General features: G+C 55.0%; 1 protein-coding gene across 3 annotated transcripts in view; it reads right to left on the bottom strand.

Moving 5' to 3' along the window:
* The window catches only part of TWIST2 (twist family bHLH transcription factor 2), a 50302-nt gene extending 31791 nt beyond the window's left edge, over window positions 1-18511 (bottom strand). For all 3 annotated transcript variants that reach the window (XM_042953521.1, XM_042953522.1, XM_042953523.1), the window contains exon 1: window positions 17994-18511. In XM_042953521.1, the coding sequence (XP_042809455.1) occupies window positions 18029-18511 (483 nt within the window). In that variant the 3' untranslated portion in view covers window positions 17994-18028. The remainder of the gene's footprint in view (window positions 1-17993) is intronic.
* Between the last annotated feature and the right edge of the window lie 1632 nt (window positions 18512-20143).

The raw sequence follows: 20143 nt of genomic DNA, 5'->3' as shown, positions 1-20143 counted from the left end.
TTTCCATTACCTTCAGCCTTCCGCTCAGCCACCTGCTCACGCCCCATGTGATAGGACAGCCCCCCTCAGCCCCCGCCCCCGGCGGTGCGCGCACGGGTTCCCGTGGTCCACCTCCCCGCGTCACCCGGCCCTTGGGGGTGCAGGGGAGGCCTTGAGAGATCCCTTGCCCCCGGCCTCCCAGCCCACCCAGCAGCTCCCTTCTGATGAGGACACTACTGCATGTCCGTGTTTGGCTTTCAGTCACTTCATCTGCAACAGCGGACCCCATGCTGCACTCAGTCCTTGGATGTGCTTGTTGGCACGCGGTGGGCAGGCTGGGAGACAGCACTCTTTCCTGTTTTATTGAAAGGTACCCAGCCACGACTCTCCCATTGGGGCCCAAGCACCCCAGGAACCAGGCTGGGTTCTTACTGACCCCCACACCCCAAAGCCACTAAATAAATCCTGGTGAGACACGGGCACTTCACTGAGTGTGTGTGTGTGTGTGTGTGTGTGTGTGTGTGTGTGTGTGTTGAGGCCAGAGAAGATGACATCGCACAGAGCACAGCATTTCACTCCACAAATCCCCCCGCAGACCAACGTGTGCCTCTACCCCCGAAGATCACCCCTGTTAGGACGCATTGTGCCAGGTGCCCTCTCTCTCTCTCTCTCCACCCTCTTCTTCTGCAGAGAGCGATTTAGGGGACACGGCCCCAGGAGCCCCCGGCCTGCAAACTGCCACTGGCTTGTAGAGCGGACAAGGCCCTCCCAAGACGAGGCTGACTCCACTCTCAGCAGCAAACTCAAGGCCCGCAGGCTGCCAGGAGTGTTCTCAGAAGCAGCCGGGGAAGGATAAATCACAAACGCTCTTTCCTGCCCCCGAGAAAATGTGGTTTTGGATCACGGACCCTGCACGAATCCCCACTATTGCATTTCTGCAACATGCAAACACGTCCCACGTACAAACCAGGGGCCTGGCTGTGGATCGGACCGGGCGGTCGTAACACACAACCAAGCCGTGGTCCCGAAGCTGCTCCCAGGGAAACGGGCAAGCAGGTGCCTGGAGGTCATTACTAGGGGCGCACCAGACATGGGGAGCTCGGGGTTCACCTGAAACACTGCAGGAGGACTGCCGGGGCCCCCAAGAAGGGGATGCCGGGCTGGGTACTGGAGGGAGGTGCGGAGATGGGGGCATGCTGGTGAAGGGAAGGCCGCACAGAGGCACCGAGAGCCAAGAGGCGACGCGCAGAGAGGCAGGTGCCTGGATCGCTCATCCACGCTGCCCCTCCTTTGGACCCCTGCCCCCTGCCGGTTCCTGCTGCAGTGCTGGGTGTGCAGCGAAAGGGCGAGACCCCTTCCCCGCCCTGGGGAGCTCATCTGGAGGATGCCTGGGGATCAGAAGAGCAGGGCCCGCAGCCACGAAGGGACCAGGGCAGCCCCACGGTGGGGCTGGCATAAAGGAGCCGGCATTCGACACACCCCAGGGTGCCACACACCATGAGGGGCACGTGACGCACATGTTCCACCAACCGCTTACGTGGTTAAATCAGACGTGGCCTGGGAAGGGGCCACTGGCCGCTGGTGTAAAGAAGGCCACCGCACTCCTGTCGGAAGAGCCCATACCCGGAACGCCGACAGGACCGGCTGCCGGCGAGGGTGTGGGGCGAGGGGGCCAGGAGGGACGCACCCGGGACCGCACGTGGAAGGCAGCCCGACGTTTCTCACCGAGGGAAACACTCTCGCCATGCACTCTGGCACGTGCACTCTTTAGCAGGCACCCACAGAAGTTGCATGCTTACATCCACACAAAAACCTGCACGCGGATGCTTCTGGCAGCTTTATTCATAACCGCCAAAACTTGGAAGCACCCAGGGTACCCTTCGGTAGCTGGACGCACGGACGGTGGTGCACCCGGACGATGCTAGAAAGAAATGCGCCATCGAGCCACGAGAGGCCACGAAGGAACCGGAAACACGTGTTATCAAGTGAAAGAAGCCAGTCTGGAAAGCCTGCAGGCTGTATGATTCCAACTATGGGATCTTCTGGAAAGGGCAAAACTACAGAGACGGTAAAAAGATCAGTGGTGGCCAGGGGTCGGGGGCGGGGGGGAGCAGGGGAGGAGCAGGGGAGGCGCAGGGGAGGCGCAGAGGATCTTGGGGCAGCGAAGGGACTCTACGACAGCACAGTGATGGCTCCGTGTGACTACACGCTTGTCCACGACCACAGAGTGCGCACCACCAGGAGTGAGCCCTCGTGTGCACTGTGGACTTTGGGCGACCGAGATGCGTCTGTGTGGGCTCATCCACTGTAACACGTGTACCCCCCACCTCTGGTGGGGTGCTGCTAACAGGACAGGGCGTGCCTGTGTGCAGGTGGGGGGTGGGGCGCAGGAAATCTCCCCACTTTCCCGCCATTCTGCTGTGAACAAAATTACACTGCTCTGAAAGAGTCAAGTCATAATAAAATATTAATAAATGGCAATTCACAGCACGGAGGGACGGGAGATGTTCCACTATCGGGAATCATAGGCAATCACACACCGGTGTAATACAGACCGGGGGGGGGGGGGTGACCAAGAACACTGAATCTGCGTCCTTACTTACGCCACGTATTTGTAAAGGGGGTGTGGTTTCTTTAGGCTGGAAGAAGGTTCCCGGACTCCTACAGTAAAGAAGCTCCAAACCAGCAAAGTCTTGATAGTACAGACCCCGAGATTCCCCTTCTTCCCTGGCCCTGCAAGTTCAAAGGTTTAATCGCTGGGCATGAAGAGCCAAGAGATGCCCGGGAGAGGAGAGGGGCAACCTGCCCATTTCTGGTCCCGGGGACCCCGGTGTCCAGGCTGAACAGCACCCGGCCTGCCTCACCGAGTCCTGCCAACAGCAAGCTGCACAGGTGCGGGGGGCGGCGCGGGGGGCGAGGTCAGCCCTCACCCGGCAGCGTGAGCTGGCTGGGCCGCCCACGAGCAGAGGTCAAGGGCCTAGGAAATGCCACATATGCTGGGCCGGGCCTCTCCCCTCTCTCTCCGAGGAACTGCCCTGCTACATTTGGGGACCACCACCTTGGCTGAGCCAGAGACGCCCAAAGGAACAGCACGGCCCCAGAGCAGGAGCTGGGCCATATTTGACATAGAAGGGAAATCTTCGCTCCTAGACAGTCTGCTGAAGGCTCAGACGGCCTCGGTTCAATTCCTGCCTCTGCCCGCTGCTGGCTGGGTGCCCTTAGCTGAGCCACCAAAGCCCCTCAGTTTTCCCACCTGGGGAGTGGCAGTTAGAGACCCAACCGGACTGGGTTGTTTTCAGGATTAAAATAACACTAAGGGCCAAGTGCTGTGGTCAGGGGGCGGGGTGGGCCAGAGCCTCAGCTGCGGGCACTCAGCGTCTCTGCCCGTCTGCTCTGCTCTGCACACCCCTGCAGGGCAGAGTGCTTCTGCCATAGTCGCTTACCCCCGCTGCCAGTCTGAAGCGGGACACGGGAGCTCCTAAGACCCCTCTGCAGCCAGGTCTGGGTTGGGCGAGACCACCCGGTCCCCCCTGAATCTAGGTCACCCCAGCTACACCCTGTGAGTTTTCCAGAGCCCCCAGCCTTTCCCCCTCCCAGATCCTGAGGCCAGGCCCCGATGCATGCCTGACACTCTCCACCTTACAGAGGGTCCCAAAGGAGTTGGGAAATCCCAAGGACCGCCTTCCTCAGTGCACAGGAGCTTACTGAAGGGCAACTTTGTGCAGGAATGTCCCCAACAGGCATTTTTGAGGGGGGGTGGAGCGCAACACGGACCCCGGGCCAGGGTGGACCCTGGCCTGGCATCTCTGAGCACCCAAGGCCTGCACTCACCACATACCCACCCCCCCCCGACCCCTCTGGGCCCTGCCGTGGCCCCATGGGCACCAGCCTCCACTCCAGTCCCACGAGCGTGTGCCCACGCTCCCTCTGCCCACGCCCGCCCTCAGGAGCCGGGAGCCGCCTCTGCCCTGCGCTCCTGGCCTCCCATTCAAGCCTCCCTGCTGTTTACTTGAACAGCCAGAAGACAGAAAGCCATGGCTCTGAGTCACCCGCTTTGCTCCACGGTCGGCTCTGATTCAGGCAGGAGGCCCACGGTGGGGACCAACCCGGCCGTTAACCTCCTGGTTTCTCTGTGTCGCGACAGCAGAAGGTATCTGTGGTTTCGGGTTGAGGATTAACGCACGGCTGGCTTGGCAGCCACGGCGTGCGGACGGGTGTGTGGACGGGAGGCAACCTGGAGCACGCACGCACACGCGCGGGGCTCTCCCTCCCCGAGCCTCGGGCCGCTTCACCGGCCGCGATGGAAACTTACAAATATTTCAGTCATGTTTCTGAAGAGGGTTTGGTCATCTGGCAAGTGTGGTCCCAGAACTTGCCAGAAGTATGCCTCAAGCGCAGCCCAGGGGTGAGAGAAGGCAGGCCTAGTGCAAATTAGATTATGGCTGAGGATCCGAAGGGGAACGTGAAACTAGGAGCCGGGGGCTGTGCCTGGGGACTCGCGGCTGGTGTCAGGTCCCCAGGGAGGTGGAGGTGTGATTCAGGCACTGGGGGCGGGGAGGGCTCTGCACAACCGGGCCTGCTGGTGGGGGGACGAACGCCCTGGCCCACCGGTGTCCCCTCCAGTCCCGAGTGCTCACGGGCCACCACAGAAGGCCAGGGGCTAAGGGGGAGTGGTTTTAACTTCTCATTCCGATCATCAGTGAGTACAAACGGCTCCACAAGGTAAGGGGGCTTCTGTCGTATTTCTCCTCCCAGTTTGGGTTAGGAGAACAGTCCGTGAGTTCGTTGTATTTCTTCCACTTGCTTCTATACATATGAAGTGGTTTGTGATTAAGAACATACATCCCCAAATACATGGAGACGAGTTTACAAAATAAAGACAAGTGAGGGTGTTGTTAGCCAATGGGGGGGTACCACTGGGGGGCAAGGACAAGGACAAGCGAATTCCTGAATTCCCGTCATCGCAGGAAACCCATACACAGCCCTGCTGCCCCAAACAAACTCGCAGTTCCTCCAGGGAGTCAGGCTGGGCCATATTCATACGTTCTGGAAAAGCGTATCAAATTAAACTACCATTAAAGGCACCGCATAAAAAGAACGGTCAGGGTCTTGAGCCGAGGGTTGCAGAAGACAGAAAAATAATTATTTTTTTCTTACGTGACTTCAGGTGGCACCAAACCTGTAATATTGAGAGGAGGGTCCAGCGAGGGTAACAACAGGCTGGTCCCTCAGGAGCGGGGCTTTGCAATGGGCACGCAGGGGAGGGGTCAGCAGAGTCCAGACCAATGACTCGCTTGTGCACACCCTCGACCCTGCCTTTATTTTTTTTTTATTTTTTTTTAACGTTTATTTTTGAGACAGAGAGAGACAGAGCATGAACGGGGGGAAGGTCAGAGAGAGAGGGAGACACAGAATCTGAAACAGGCTCCAGGCTCCGAGCTGTCAGCACAGAGCCCGACGCGGGGCTCGAACTCACGGACCACGAGATCGTGACCTGAGCCGAAGTCGGCCGCCTAACCGACTGAGCCACCCAGGTGCCCCTACCCTGCCTTTAAAAAGCACCGTTTTCTTGGAGTAAGACCCTGGCATTTGCAGAAAATTTGGGAAAGAAGGAAAGCCAATGAGAATAATAAGAAGGAAAGGAAGATCTCTGACTCCCGCTTTGGCCGAGAGGCATCCGCTCTTGTGACAGACGCACCCATGCAAACGCACGCTCTGATTCTGCAACCTGGGGTCAGAGGATCTGCTCCACTAGGGGGCCATTTCCCTTGATGACCAAGTATTTGCTTACAAGACACAGTTTTCTGGCTGTGTAGTGTTTCAGTGGATGGATAAACCACAATTTATTCACCCTTTCCCCAGGACACTTGAAGGATCTCACTAATATTAGCAAAGCTGATAGGAATCTCTTTGTTGCTGGTCAGATTCGACCATCGTTCGCTCAGGATTAATGCCTAAAACCGGCCTTGCTTGTCTCAAAGGGAATTTCCAAATTTTAAATCTTCTCTTATCCATTGTCAAAATCTCTTCGCAAAGATTTTACAATTTACCTTCTCACTGTCAGAGACAAGATGGCCTGGTTCCTCACGCTTTCCTTAATACTGAGGGTTCTCATCTTTCCAATGTAATTAAAAAATGGTATCCTCCTGCTTATTTTCCATTTCTTGGATTATTGCTGAAGTTCAACACTTGTCATATGTTGACTGGACAACTGAACTTCTTCTTTTGTAAATTCGTATTATGACCCTTATTTTCCACTGGGGATTTTTCAGTTTATTTATTTATTTATTTATTTAGAGAGAGTGAGTGAGCGAGCACGAGTGAGGCAGGGGCAGAGAGAGAGGCAGAGAGAGAGAATCCCAAGCGGGTCAGCACAGAGCCCAACGTGGGGCTCTATCCCACGAATCGTGAGATCATGACCTGAGCCAGAATCAAGGGCCAGACACTTAATGGACTGAGCCACCCAGGTGCCCCATTTTCTTTTGGATTTTTAAGGGCTCTTTGTCTAGTAAGATTCACTGTACCATACATTGGTAAGTACTTCCTTCCTGGCTCATGAAAAGTTTCTGATTGTCGTAATTTTTTGATATATAAAATTTCTTTTTTTTTTTATTTTAAAAAAAAAATTTTTTTTTTAATGTTTATTTTTTTTGAGACAGAGAGAGACAGAGCATGAACAGGGGAGGAGAAGAGAGAGAGGGAGACACAGAATCTGAAACAGGCTCCAGGCTCTGAGCTGTCAACACAGAGCCCGACGCGGGGCTTGAACTCACAGACCGTGAGATCATGACCTGAGCCGAAGTCGGACGCTTAACCGACCAAGCCACCCAGGCGCTCCGATGATATATAAAATTTCAAATTTTAATTTAGTCTGTTATTTTTTCCTTCGTATCTTGCGCTTTGCCACGCTTGGAACGATCAGCTTCAGGAAGCAGAGGCCGTGAGGGGTCCCCAATAGTAAGTGTCACTTAGGTCCCCTGAATGTTCACTGTTGGCTTCTGCGGGACGGCGACCTGGGTGTCCCCACCGCACTCCGTCTGTGGCCACACGCTGCAGGTAATGGATGCCGCACGAAGCATGGGGCTTCGATGGGGTAAAGTGAATGCATCCCCTTGGGTTCACCAGGAAGCCTGATTTTCTATTAGCTTCGACAGCAGATGCGGCCAGGGAGTTAGCTGAGTGGGTGGACATCGGGACACCGAGGCCTGACCTGCTTTGGGGACAGTAAGAAGGGCAGGTGAGTGGGAAGGAGGGGGCACTCTGTGTGCTGCTCACCCAGGGGCACCAAATTTGGTTCACGTCACCTGGATGGTATGTCTGAAAACCAACTGCACAATCAAGGGCCAGAGACCCCCGCTTTGTGCCCTATCCTGACCGGAGCGCGGGCCCCAGTGTCCCGAGGCTCGCAGTGCATGTGGATATGCCCGAGGCTCCTGTTCAGGTACTCGGAAGCAGGAGAGAGGAGAGCAGAGGGTCTGGGTGCACAGCGAGGGTGCGTAACCCGCTGACAGATCAGAGTGTGGCCCCTCTGCAGCCGGGAACCCACGTGGGGCTGACGGATGGGGGCCCCGACATAACATGTGCCGCTCGAGGTGACCCAGGCTCCCGGCAGGACAGGTGCACAACCAGGGGTGCGGACAACCAGGTCCCCTCCTGCTGTCTCTCCCTGGAGCCCTTCTTGTCAGCACGTGGGGACTCTCTGTCTCTCTCCCTCCCTCCCTGGTGGCCGTCCCTCTAGTGGGGCAGGGGACCGGGAATGGACAGACAGCACCGTCCTTTGCTCTGGGCAACCCCACTCTCCTGGGAAGGTTCTCTGGGACCTGCTCCCAGTTCTGAGCCCTTCTGCCTGGATTCCCTAGACGCTAACAATGCATGAGCCCAACACGATCTTTGTGGTTTCTGTGAGTGTCTCAAAGTGCTGACTGTGCAACACCATGAAGGTGAGAGTGTTTAAAAAAGAAACGGAGCTGGATCGTGGCCACGGAAGCCCGGGAAAGCCACTGTGCCGCCCCCTCCCTCCGGCGTGGGTCCCGAGGGCACAGGAGGCTCAGGAGACACAGCAAGGTGGACGGATCAGGGGAGGAAGGAGAGGAAACACCGTCCCATTGGCCGGAATGACCTCGTGCCACCGTCCTGCCTGCACCGTGTCTGGGGACAGCACAAGAGCACATGCGCCACCCTTTGTTCTATTCCCAGCCCCGGGGGGAGAGGGATTCGCTGAGAGGAGCAGCACTGAGCCGCAGGCCCCGCTTTTCAGGAATCATCATGTCCCTGGTGGCAGCATTGACCTCCCCAGGGTCTCTCTGAGCCTGAAATGGTCTGACCCATCGCCAGGCCTGGGGTTTTGGGGAGACCACTGCTGGATGGGTCAAAATGTCCATGGACCACCCCTCCCGCCCCACTACACATGGGGAAAACGCCCCCTGCTTTCGGCTGGGTGCACTGCAAACGATGCACAAGCTGGGGCCACCCCTTCCCCATCCGTCACCCCCAAAAGTGTGAGAAGACTCAGTCCATGGAGGGGCTTCCAGAGAGATAACTGACGGGCCACCAAAACCAAAGGGTGGGCAACGAAATGTCAAGTATGTTATCAGAGTTCTTGGACGTATTTTTTTTTTTTTAGGACCACATTAGGAAATAGATTTCCAAAGAGAAAGAGAAACGTTTTCAGGCAAGGATAACTTGAAGGGAAGGATAATGGGATAAGCACAGAATCACGTGGATAAACCAAACAGCGCCTCCGGAAAGGGGCGAGAAGCTGAAGGTTTAACACCTCCCCCCCGTCGGCCCCACTGCAGTCCTCCTTGTTACCAGAGAGACCCACGGTCTGTGTCACAGGATATTTTGGGGTTTGTAAAATACACATAATTGACATTTATCGTTTTGGCCATTTTAAAGTATAAAGTCCAGTGGAATTAAGCGCACAGCCCTCACCCTGTTGTGCAAGCATCATCACTATCTATTTCTAGAACTTTTTCATCACCCTGAACAGAAATCCCACACCCGTTAAGCAATTCTGTCCCAGGCCCCCTCCTCCGGGCCCTGGAAGCCACAGATGCACTTTTGCCCATTCCGGATTTTTCGTCCAGATGGAATCCTACCACATTCGGTCTCCTGCGCGTGACTTCTGAGACTCAGCGTCGCGTTTCCGGGGTCCGTCCGTGTGACAGCAGGTGCCGGCGTCTCGCTCCTTCTTACGGCTGAACAACATCCCACCGTGGGGCTAGCCCGCATTTTGCTGACCCCGCAGCCGGCAGACGCCCGTACTGTTTTCACCTTGCGGCTCTTGCGAGCCCGCTGCAATGAACACACAGCCGCACGTTTTTCGGTGGAGACCCTGCTTTCGATTTTTGGGGGGCGTACAGCCAGCGGGGAGTGGCCTGGTCACACTGACTCACAGAATACTGACAGCTGCAGGGCATCAGAAACTCACTCCCCCATTCGCATAGAGGGAAACTGAGTCCCAGAGAGGCGCCGCCTTACCCAGGCCACGCACAACCGCGGGCTGAGAGCGGGAGTGTCCACCCCACGTGCAGCTTCAGCAAAGTCTCGTTGATCCCCTAGACCCAAGACAGTGGGTTTGCCCAACAAATTAACTCGGGGACCCAGCCGGCTCCTACAGAGGCCACAGACTGTGGTTTCCGCCTAATTAAAATTTCCCCAAACAGAAAAATGCCACGCAGGAGGAGTTTACTAAGGGAAAGTATTCCATACGGTGTCTTCTGGGAACAGTGACTTCAATAAATCGCAAAACCCACCGTGGAGAGTCACGCTGGTTACACGGAGCCACGGGCGCTGGAAAGCCCTCCCAGTGCGCGGGTTATTGGTTCCCGTCGCCCAGGATCACGCAGGGGAAAGCAGGGGACCCAGAAAGGCACCCCAGCCTCGCCCTCTGTCTGCGCACACTGCCCTTCCCCTCGTGCTGCCTGGAAAAAGGAACGTTATGTAACTAGCAGTAACCGAGATTTGCTGCATCTTTCAAAAAAGAAACGTACACCACAAGAGATGGGTTTGGAGAATCTGCACACGGCCACTGGCAGTGGCCGGGCACTTTCCTGACGCCCCTTGGAACAAAGTAAGAGGCGAAAACACTTGTAAAGTCACTGTGGCCTGGGTGGCCTGCTGCCTGGGGCGTGGAGGCAGAAGAATTGAGGTGGCCTTGCTGGGTGTGAATGAAGCGTCCTTTTTCCGGGAAGGCGGGCAGCGTGTTTATTCTGATAAAGCATTTTCCGCTCCCTCCCGAGGGGCCCGGAGGGAAGAAGTGATCCGTGTGCCTCCAGCAAGCAGCACAGGGGGAGGCATCGCGGCACCCAAGCCCGGGCCTTGCGTTTTCTCATCAAGGGGCCTCCACCCGCTCGGTCGCCCCGTCACCTTTTCCCTTTAATAAATCGTGAGACGCTGGATTCACGTGTGTGGAGCCTTCGGAGACCCGCGAGGAGAGCAGATGGCTCAACGATGAAATTGTAGGAAAGCGTCCATTTCTGAAACGTCACTACACAAAAGTGGGCGCAGCATAAGAGCTATCCTGAGATGAGCCAGCAGGTACATACGTCACGGCCCTCACTTTATGCCTACTGAAGTGGAAGAGGATCCCTACCCTCAAGAAGGAGTCCACAGGGGAGCTTTGGAATTGGCAGTAATTTAACATCCAGCACAATCGCCTTAAGTTAATTCTTCCCTCCGAGTGTTTCACCGTACGGACCCTTCCTCACACCTCAGCAACTCCACGGGGGATGAGCTCTGTGCGCACGGAGATCCGCCTCGGCCCTACCGACGATGCCACAAAACACCAGTGTGCGCTCGTGGGGTCACCACACGGTCCCCGGGGGGTTTGGGGTGGCTGAAGCCACTCAGGTTGCACGAGAGAAAAACAATAATAAAACCGGGATACATCAGGTTTCCTGGGGTCCAGATCTCTGGCACACTTCTGTTCTAGGATCAGCAGAGCAGCTTTCTTAGGAAATAGCGACGATGGGCAATTGAGGACAGGGAGTCACCGAGCCCGGGCGGGCGCAGGGGGCGCTGGGTGGACCTCGCTCACGAGCTGCACCAAACTTCCCAGACCCACGGCCGCCCAATCCCGGCGTGTTTCCTCGCCATGTGGGGTTGTGCTGTCTCTGGAACCTGACGATGGGCTTTCTGTTCACCCTTTATCGCTTATCATAATATGAAAATGTACGTGGGCTTCGGATAACAGTAATAACAACACAGAGGAGCCCTCAGCTAAAGAAGACAAGAAGGAAAGCTGGGTGTAGGGGTGGGTGGTGAAGGGCACAGCTGGGGAGGAAATGCTCACCAGGCAGGAAAAAATGTGCAAAGGATCAAATCCTTCTCTCTGGGTCTCCCACCCACGCACGCAGACATCACGAAAGAGAGGAAAATCAGTTTTGATTATAGTTAGGGACCCATTTCTATATGGTTCGCGTTTGTGAACGGTTTAAATTCGGGAAAACCCGTTTTTGGTGAGGATGCTGTCGGTCTGTGGGGCTCAATGACGTGAAGGCAACACGTCTCAATTGGAGACAGAAAATCACGCCTTCGCCTCCCTCCTTTCCTTCCCAATTTGCAGCAAATCAGGCATTTAAATCCCAGAGAAACGACAGACACCTCACAGGCGGTCTCGTAAGAACGGGATTCTCGGTCCACGCAGCCTCCTGGAAGTCAGCGCAGGACCTCCTAACCCCGCAGGCCAGCCTGCCTTCGGTCCTTGCACTGAGCCAGACGTCTCTGGCTGACAGGCACTCTGCACCCCCGGGTCCAAAAAGTCAAACAACGCAAGTGGCTTTTGGTTTCTGATCCCCCTGCACACCCTTCACGAGCCAAATCTACTTTAAGAACCGAGATCAAGGAAAGGAAATAGCAGTTTGATCTTTTATTTCTAGAGCTCTCGTTTGAAGGAAGACGCTGCCTGCTTGCATTTTGACTTCCAGAACGTTAAATCAAAGCAGAACACACAAAGAAATCCACCGTGGCAGTAGACAGAGTCAGAGACTGTAAACTATGGGCCTGTGTTTTCTTTTAGGGAGTTTGTTTATTTTACAAGCTGTCCCTTCTGGAGCCCCCACTTGCCACGGAAGCAGGGGGAAAAAAAAAAAAAAAAGAAAGAAAAGAAAAAAAAAGATCTCTTGAATCTCTTAAGAGACATGCTCAGAGTAAGAGAAAAGAGCGTGGCATTTTGTTTGCTTAGCAGTAGTAAAACAGCATTAACAACAAAAATGTGGGCATTTTTTTTTCCTCCAGGAGGAAACCAGCTAAAGTTTCCCTTCCCGATTCCTCCCTCCTCGAAGCAAAAGGCTAAAAACCTGCCCTAAGTTGTTCTGTGCTGAGTGGCCCTGTCTGGTGCTCGGGAAAGTCTCAGGGTGGGACCACAGACCTCGGCTACGGGGTTGGGATTTGATGTCTGGTCACCACCAAAGGGTTAATGGAAACCAAGGTTTCTGCCCAAATCTTTCCTGAGTCAGTCACACACCAGATCTCCACGTTCAGAAAAACAAATGTGAACTCTCTCTGTCAAAAACGAAACAGTGGGACATACAAATCTAATGCCAGACAACATAACTAAATTTACCATTCCCCCCCCCCCCAATGATGCTGATGACTATTTTTTTAAAGGCCGAATGTGAGCTAAAAAGAAAAAGTATTTTCCAGTAACTGAAAGCTCTTTGGGTTACCCTTCATTTCACTGATGGGGAAATTGTGATCGAAAGAGAGGGGGATGTGCCAATTTTAAAGGTATTGGTCTTAGGAGTTGAGAAGTAAAGTTACGATTCTATAGAGGAGGTCACGAGAAGCCGGGTCATCTCCATTCCCCACCCCCCACCCCGGTCAAGTAACAGAAGAAAGCGTATCGGGATGGGAAACTGGGTTCTAAGCACCAAGTGTCCACAGACCCCACGCGCTGAGCTCCCTCAACCACGGGCTTCGTACACATAATCGCAGGTGTCTGTTACTCTGAACCATCGAGCTGTACGAAAAGCAATACCGATATTCGAAGCAGGCAAAACACTGTTTTGGTTCAAAACGACTCTATATTCAATTAACCATTAGAAGTTTCCTCGTGCCGGAATGAGGCTGCCTGCTGGCTTTCCCAGTTTCTGACTCAAGTCTCCTAGAGCAAGACCACCCTTAGTAGTCACTGAAGAAAAATCCCATTGTGACCTAGTTTACATCAGCATGAAAATCACATCGTTAATGTCGCTGTATCGCATTCCAAAACAAACATTAAATTAAGGCACATTTAATATAACTCAAAGGTTTACCACTGAACCAAACACAAAATATGTTCCTAGAACAAACAAATATTACTTTAAAACAACCATGACTGAGTTTAGGGTTTGATCTCTCCCTCTCCTTTTCTCTCTCTCTCTCTCTCTCTCTCTCTCTTTTTCCTCTTCCTCTGTGTATGGCTCTAAATACTAAAACTTTAATCTCTACACCTCTTGGTGAATAATTTTTACAAATCGCGGGCTTTAGAATTATGTGTGTGTTTCACGCATGTCAGTGTAGATTTAGTATCTTAGTATCTTAGTATTTAGTATATTAGTATCAAGCTGGGTCTGTTTGGGGTAAATATTTCATAAAATTTATTTGAAAAATATTTTGTTTCTGAGGATAGGAATAAATACTGGGATTGATTGGTATTTCTCCTCTCAGATTTTCCGGGATTCCACTCTAAGAATTACAAGGAACCGCCTTCAACTCTACATTGGAAACACACAGGGATTCTACACATTCTGAAAACAAGTACAACAGGCAAATGACATCAAGAAAAAAAATGGGCTCAAACCACATTTTTAGTTTCTTACCCCAAGACGAGGCATAATAATTCCTTCTATAATGTGCTTCTTTGGATATATGAAAAATTTTAAATTCTTGTGGAATATCTTCCCTTGAAACTTTTCATTCTGAGGTAACTGTAGATTCACATGAAGTTGTAAGAAATAATACAGAGAAATTCTCTTATACTCTTTACTTAAGTTTCCCCCAACGGTAACATCTTGCAAAACTATAATGTAATATCACAACCGGGAAATTGACGCTAATACAATTTCCACGACTTAACTCACATTTCACCAGTTTTACGTGCACTTGTGCGTGTGTGCGTGCGTGCGTTTCATTCTATACAACTTTATCACACGTGGACACTCAGGTGACCATGCGGAGTATCTTTTTAAAGAGTTTCTGTTTGCAGTATTCCATCTGGCCTTTACTTTTGAATGCATCCTGTCTGTATCTCTTAGGTTAGATTCTCCTTCTCCTTTATGGCTGCTTCTTGGCTACAGTAACTCACTCACCTCTTCTTTGAGTTTTATTGCCTCATTCGTGAACTCTTTGCTGGTGGAGAACTTTGTATTTGGTTTGCTTTCTGCAACACATTTATCCTTTCCCAGGAAGAGACACATACATAAACAGACATTCCAGCATGCATTCACGGAGTTTTTAAAGACACCAGTGAGAATAGATTAATATAAATACTAAGCTTAAAAACTGTCATAAAAGTTCAGCCTTTAAAATTGGCTTATTAAAATATTTGTTTTTTTTTTAAGCCCAGATTTAAACTAAACTTATGAGTTATAGTGCTCTGCTCAGAGAGAGTTTACGTTATGGTCTTTTTGCCAGGCTAGAGGAATCTGGCATCTGTAATGTCCGTCCGGAATAGAGTGGAACAGGGAAGATGGAAACTCCGTTCTTTCGGGCTCAAGACTTGTCTGAAAACAGTATGGTTGTCAGAAAACTTCAATAAAATACTATATTTCAAACGACCTCAAGCAGCCGCTCTCAAAGCCCCATCCCACCAGCCCCCGCTCCGGCCAGATGCATCAGGCAAGGTTGAAAGCGTAGCTTCAGATACTTAGACAATACCCACATCTCGGAGGTCAGCTCCCTATACTGCATCTTACTGACGGCTATTTTATAACAAAACATCACTTCTATTTCTGGGAGCTCAGTCTTTCGGTCCACTTCTGATCAATCAAAAGCTCTCCTGGGATTCTGCACATACATTCTCCACGGGGAATTAATTTTGAGATCGGTTAGCATTCCAAATAGAGCAGTTAACAAACACCTCCAAGAAGGAAGTGCCCAAGAGGGAGGAACAGGCTTGCACACTTTTCAGATGGTGAGAGGGTCATACTCTGTTCTGCAAAGTGAGTACAAGTTCTCGGGGGGCAGGGAGCAGGGATAAAAAGTAGTTTGTTGAGTACAGTAACCTACTGAAAATCTGCGTATTGCACGAGTTAGGGAAGATGTTTTCTTTAATGACAAAGCAGAGAATAGGAAAAATGTCTGCTAATCGTCCCCTTCCTCCAAGCCAGGTGCCTCTGACCCTGCTTCTAATGAGAATACTAAAAATTTCTTTTGAGTTTTGTCCGATTCGATGAACCCAGCTGACCGTCCAAAGACACCTGATTTATTGTGTATTTGTGTGTTTAAATACCAGGCCAAAGAAGAAAGCGAGGGTAAATATTAGCACCAGCTGAACCCTCCACCATTTTCTGTGCTTCTCTTTATATCAAAGGACAATTTAGGCTTTTTATGGTTGCTGCTGTTCGTCTGGACACATGTGAAATCATCTCATGTTAAGACATTAAAATCACACGCGATTTACTGAAAAGTCTAGAAACTGTTTGCTGATATAGATAACTAACACCCTGTCAGTTAAAAAGGTTACAAATAAATAACAAATGTCATTTAGCAACATTTTCAGGAAATCAAACCAATCATGATTGTATTTCTATTCACAGACAGTGTGATAAAAACAAACAAAAAATACAAAAACGCTTGCCTAACGAGTCTGATTAAGTAAAAACAAGGTGTGTCTATAATTATTAGTGTATCAAAAATTTACACATGTCCCTTCTCTTCTCGTAGAGCGTGGTTATCTCCCTACAGAAACTGGTTTACTAGAATTAGCCTGTTACATCCAAGTATATAAAAATAAAAATACATGGGCCCCCACGTGATCATTTGCTCTCTAGCTGAATGTGTTATCTGTTATATTTTAAGCATTTTTCCCCCAAAAAATCAACACTTTTAATGAATAAGGTGCTGCCTTTGATTTTTATATAATCGTTACTTGTGATCTATGTCTGATTCTCTAAGTTGGAGGAATGTAATTATTTTTAAATGAATTTTAAATGATTTTACTAAATTTTTCATTAAGGTAATGTCTCCTGGAATATGCTTTCAATAATTTTCTGGAGGGAAGTCTTAATGATAATTCTGTTGACATTTCCCTTAAACAAAGCTATGCATGTATGTTTAACAACGATGACATTCCTCATCTGTTTGTCCTTTCTTCAGATGTGATGTAAACCGTGGATGGTATAAAGGGTAAATGGAATTAACTAATGGAAGCTCATAATTTAGGCAGCAAAACCCAGAATTAATGTATTAACCCCCTGTAGCATTTTACTGCTCAGCCAATCCAAACTTTCTTCCCTAGAAAAATATGTGATTGAGAAACTTTCCATCTGTTTTTGACAAAGATACGAGAAGATGCCCGTGTTATTCTCCACTAAAAATCCTTTTTTAAAAAACCTATAAAACAATCGTTACCTTAGGGGGCTGTTTCAGCAAAAGAATTTTCGGTGGCACAGAAATAAGAACTTTTTAAAAATCCACCTGTGCTGGATGGGCCTTGCGTGGCCACAGCAAAAACATTTGGAGATATTAGAGACCCACATAAAAAAAGAAATAGATATGTTTGGGAGCACGGGCGGGGGCACGCTCAGGATTAATCTAAATTCCTTCTGTGTGAAGTAGAGACTTAGAAAAACACTGCGAGATGAACAATGAACACGAAACCGAAGCATACGAGGTAGTGAGGATTTCTACCCTCCCCTCCCCCAATACATCTTGCACCCTCCCATTGCCCAAGAGGGTCCTTTGGAAGGGAGATGCCCACCGGCCTCACCGAGCCTTCTGGAAAGGACGGCGCCTCCGGAGTTAAGCTGGTCTAAAGGGACTTCCAAGGTGTCTCCTGAAAGGGAGCCGGTGCAGGGCGCCCTGAGCGCTCTTCCGGAGCAAACCAGAATTTCCAAGGCTCTGGGCGGCTGCGTCCCCTCCGCCTCCTCCCGCGCGGGGCCTGGCCCGCCCCGCCTGTCCCTTCCCGCAACCCCGCTTCCCAGCCCGGCCCCGTCGCGCGACGCTGCGAGGCCGGGACGCAGCGCGGGCAGAGCCCCGTCCCGGACTCTCCAGGTTCAAGGCTGGAACCAGAGGCTCCCGGCTCCACCTGCCTGCGGGCCACGGGGTTCCGACCCCCGCCCCCCGCCCCCCGCCCGCCACCGCCTCGTCCAGGGCCGCCCCCGGCCCAGGCGCTGCGGTCTCGGCGCCCCGGTCCCGGCCCTGTCCCCCGCGCTCCCGGGCAGGGCCGCCCCGGGCTGTCCCGCCGCAGCGGCCCCGGAGCCGCCGGCGCAGGACAGCGTCCTCCCGCCCTCCCCGGGACAGCCTGGCCGCCGGCCCGCGGCTCTGCGCCCCTCCCGGCCGGCCGGGCTCCCGAAGTCCGCGAGAGCCGCGCGTCCGCACCACGAACGCGCCCCGCGGCTCCGCGGGCAGAGGGCGAAGCCGCCGCCCGGCGCAGCCCGGCTCCGGCAGCCTCCCGCGCGGCCTCGGCCCCGCAGGGCGCACCGGGCAGAGGCTTCCCGTCCCTCCGCCCCTGCCGGCCGCCCGCCGGCGGCTCCTCCGATGCCCTCTCCCCCGACAGTCACCCACAGGCGCCAAGGATGCGGAAGGACGCCTGTCACCGGCCGCCACCCCACCCCGCCGCCGACTGACACCCGGCGGGGAAGTCTGCAAGAGGCCGCAAGGGTGCCCCTGGGACCCGGGAGCTTCCCGGCCGACCCCCATCTGCCGCCGCGAGTCAACACGCACCCCGAGCACGCGGCCGCGGGCCGCGGGGCCTCCCCGAGGAGGGCGGCACGGGCCGCCCGCCCCCCCACACCCCCTTCCCGCCCCACCCCCACCCCACCCCCCCCCCCGCCGCGGAGGGCGCCGGTCGCGCGCGCAGCACCTACCCTGGCGCGCGGGTCCGGACGTGGGTGGCGCGGCGCTAGTGGGAGGCCGACATGGACCACGCGCCCTCCATGCGCCACACGGAGAAGGCGTAGCTGAGGCGCTCGTGGGCCACGTAGCTGCAGCTGGCCATCTTATTGTCCATCTCGTCGCTCTGCAGGACCTGGTAGAGGAAGTCTATGTACCTGGCGGCCAGCTTGAGCGTCTGGATCTTGCTGAGCTTGTCCGAGGGCAGCGTGGGGATGATCTTGCGCAGCGCCGCGAAGGCCTCGTTCAGCGACTGGGTGCGCTGGCGCTCGCGCACGTTGGCCAGGATGCGCTGGCTCTGCAGCTCCTCGAAGGACTGCGCGCTCGGGCTGCCCTTCCTGCCGCGCTTGCCCGGGGTCGGACTGCCATCTTCGCTCGACTTCTTGCTGTAGCGCCGCTTCCGGCCGAAGCGCTTGGGCTGCCTCTCGAGCTCCTCCTCGCTGGTGCCCAGGCTGTCCACGGGGGACACGGGCGAGCTGGAGCCCTCCTCCATGGCGCCCGCCCGGCGCGCTTGGGGCTGGGGGCGGGGGGCGCGGGGCGGGGGGCGGGGGGGGGGGCGCCGGGCGCCGAGCGCGCGCCGCTGGCCAAGCCCGCGGTCGCCGAGCACACGCTCCCGGAGCTGCTGGAAAGGCTCTGATTTCAAGGCCGGCTCGTGCAAAACCGAGGTCTCCGGGAGAGGAAGTTATTCTAACTTTTTTGGAAACTCTAGCCGGGCTGGGTTGCTAAATAGTTGTCAGGAGCGAGGGCGGCGCGCTGATTGGCCGCGGCGGCCGGGGGCAGGACGAGCTCTGGGGCCTTCGCCGGCCGCCCCCGCCCCCCGGCGCGGCACTTTCAGTTTTGCCTCCCCTTTCGGCCCCGGCCGCGGCGGGCACCCCGGAGGCCGGGCCCTCTCGCGCGCCGCGCGCGCCCCCACCCCGGGATCCGACCACCCTCCGGCCGCCCGGCGCCCTGGGCATCGCGGACCCGCTTTGTCTGCCGCTTAACGTGCAGATCCGGCTCCGCCGAGGCTGCGGGATCTCCCGGGGGCGCGAGGGCGCGGGGGCGCGAGGGCGCGAGGGGCGCGGGAGCCGAGTCCTACCCTAGAGGCCGCTCCCAGGAGGTGAGGACCAGGCGGGGAGCCCCCGGGGGTGCCCCGGCCTGTGCGCTCCTTGGCTGCCCAACCCCCGCCCCCGGGCGCGCCGCGAGTCCGCGCGGCGACCCTCACCCTCAGCCCGGGGTGGAGGACGTGCGCGGCCAGGGGTCCCGGCGTCCGGACTACGGGCGTGCGGACACCCGGGAGCCCGCGGAGATGCCGCTGGCCTCGCGCGCGCCGCGGGAATCAGGCCACGCGCGCCGGCTCTGCCCAGGCTTTGTGTCCGCTGTGGTTTCCCACCCTGACTTTCTGGAGATCCCCGGCCCCGACGCCCTTTGCAGACCCTCCTTCTAAGTGCTTTCTCACTGGAGCGCCGCAGCAGCGAGCCTCTGCGGGAGCGCCCGGTGCCCACCGCGCCCACCTGCTCGGCCCTGCCCGCGATGCCGGGTGCGGGGCGGGGGCGATCTTCGGGCCCCTCACGCGGGGTCCCAGCCTCTGCGCTCCCCTTCTGCTTCGCGCGCCGGCGTGGGGACGGAGGGCAGTGTGGGGAGCTGCGCCGCCTCCCCTGCGCCGGGCGCCTGCGGGCAGGAGGGCGCGGGGCGGCGGGAGCGCGGGGCCCGGCCTCGGCGGGCGACACCGCGGACCCCGGCCCCGCGCCATCTGGACGCCGCGCGCGGGCGCGTTTGAAGTGGTCCGGGGGGCTCTTTGTTCGCCAGGCCGCTCTGGCTCGGGGCCTGGAGGTGGTTTACGGCTTTGATGCCTTTGAACCTATTCCCAGGTGACCCGGGCTCAATTAGGCCCGGGCCTGAGCCGGGCTGTCAGGCAAGCCGCGTGATCAAGGGCGGGCTGGGCCCTTTTATTGAAGTTGAACTCGGGGCGGCGGATCGCTGGGCCTCCGCGGCTCCTGGGCCGCCGGGCGGGCCGCGACCACCGCGTTAGGAAACCCGCGGGCCGCTCAAGGGATCATTTCCCTAGCAGTGAGCGGAGCAGAGGCCTGGGAAGTTCAGGCCCTCGCACAGAGGTGGCCGTTGGCAGTTTCTGACCCACCCGCTG

Source organism: Panthera leo, chromosome C1 (genome assembly GCF_018350215.1).
Source record: "Panthera leo isolate Ple1 chromosome C1, P.leo_Ple1_pat1.1, whole genome shotgun sequence".
NCBI classification, from domain to species: domain Eukaryota; kingdom Metazoa; phylum Chordata; class Mammalia; order Carnivora; family Felidae; genus Panthera; species Panthera leo.
Note: the sequence above shows the minus strand (reverse complement) of the source record. Positions and strands in the feature narration are given on the sequence as shown.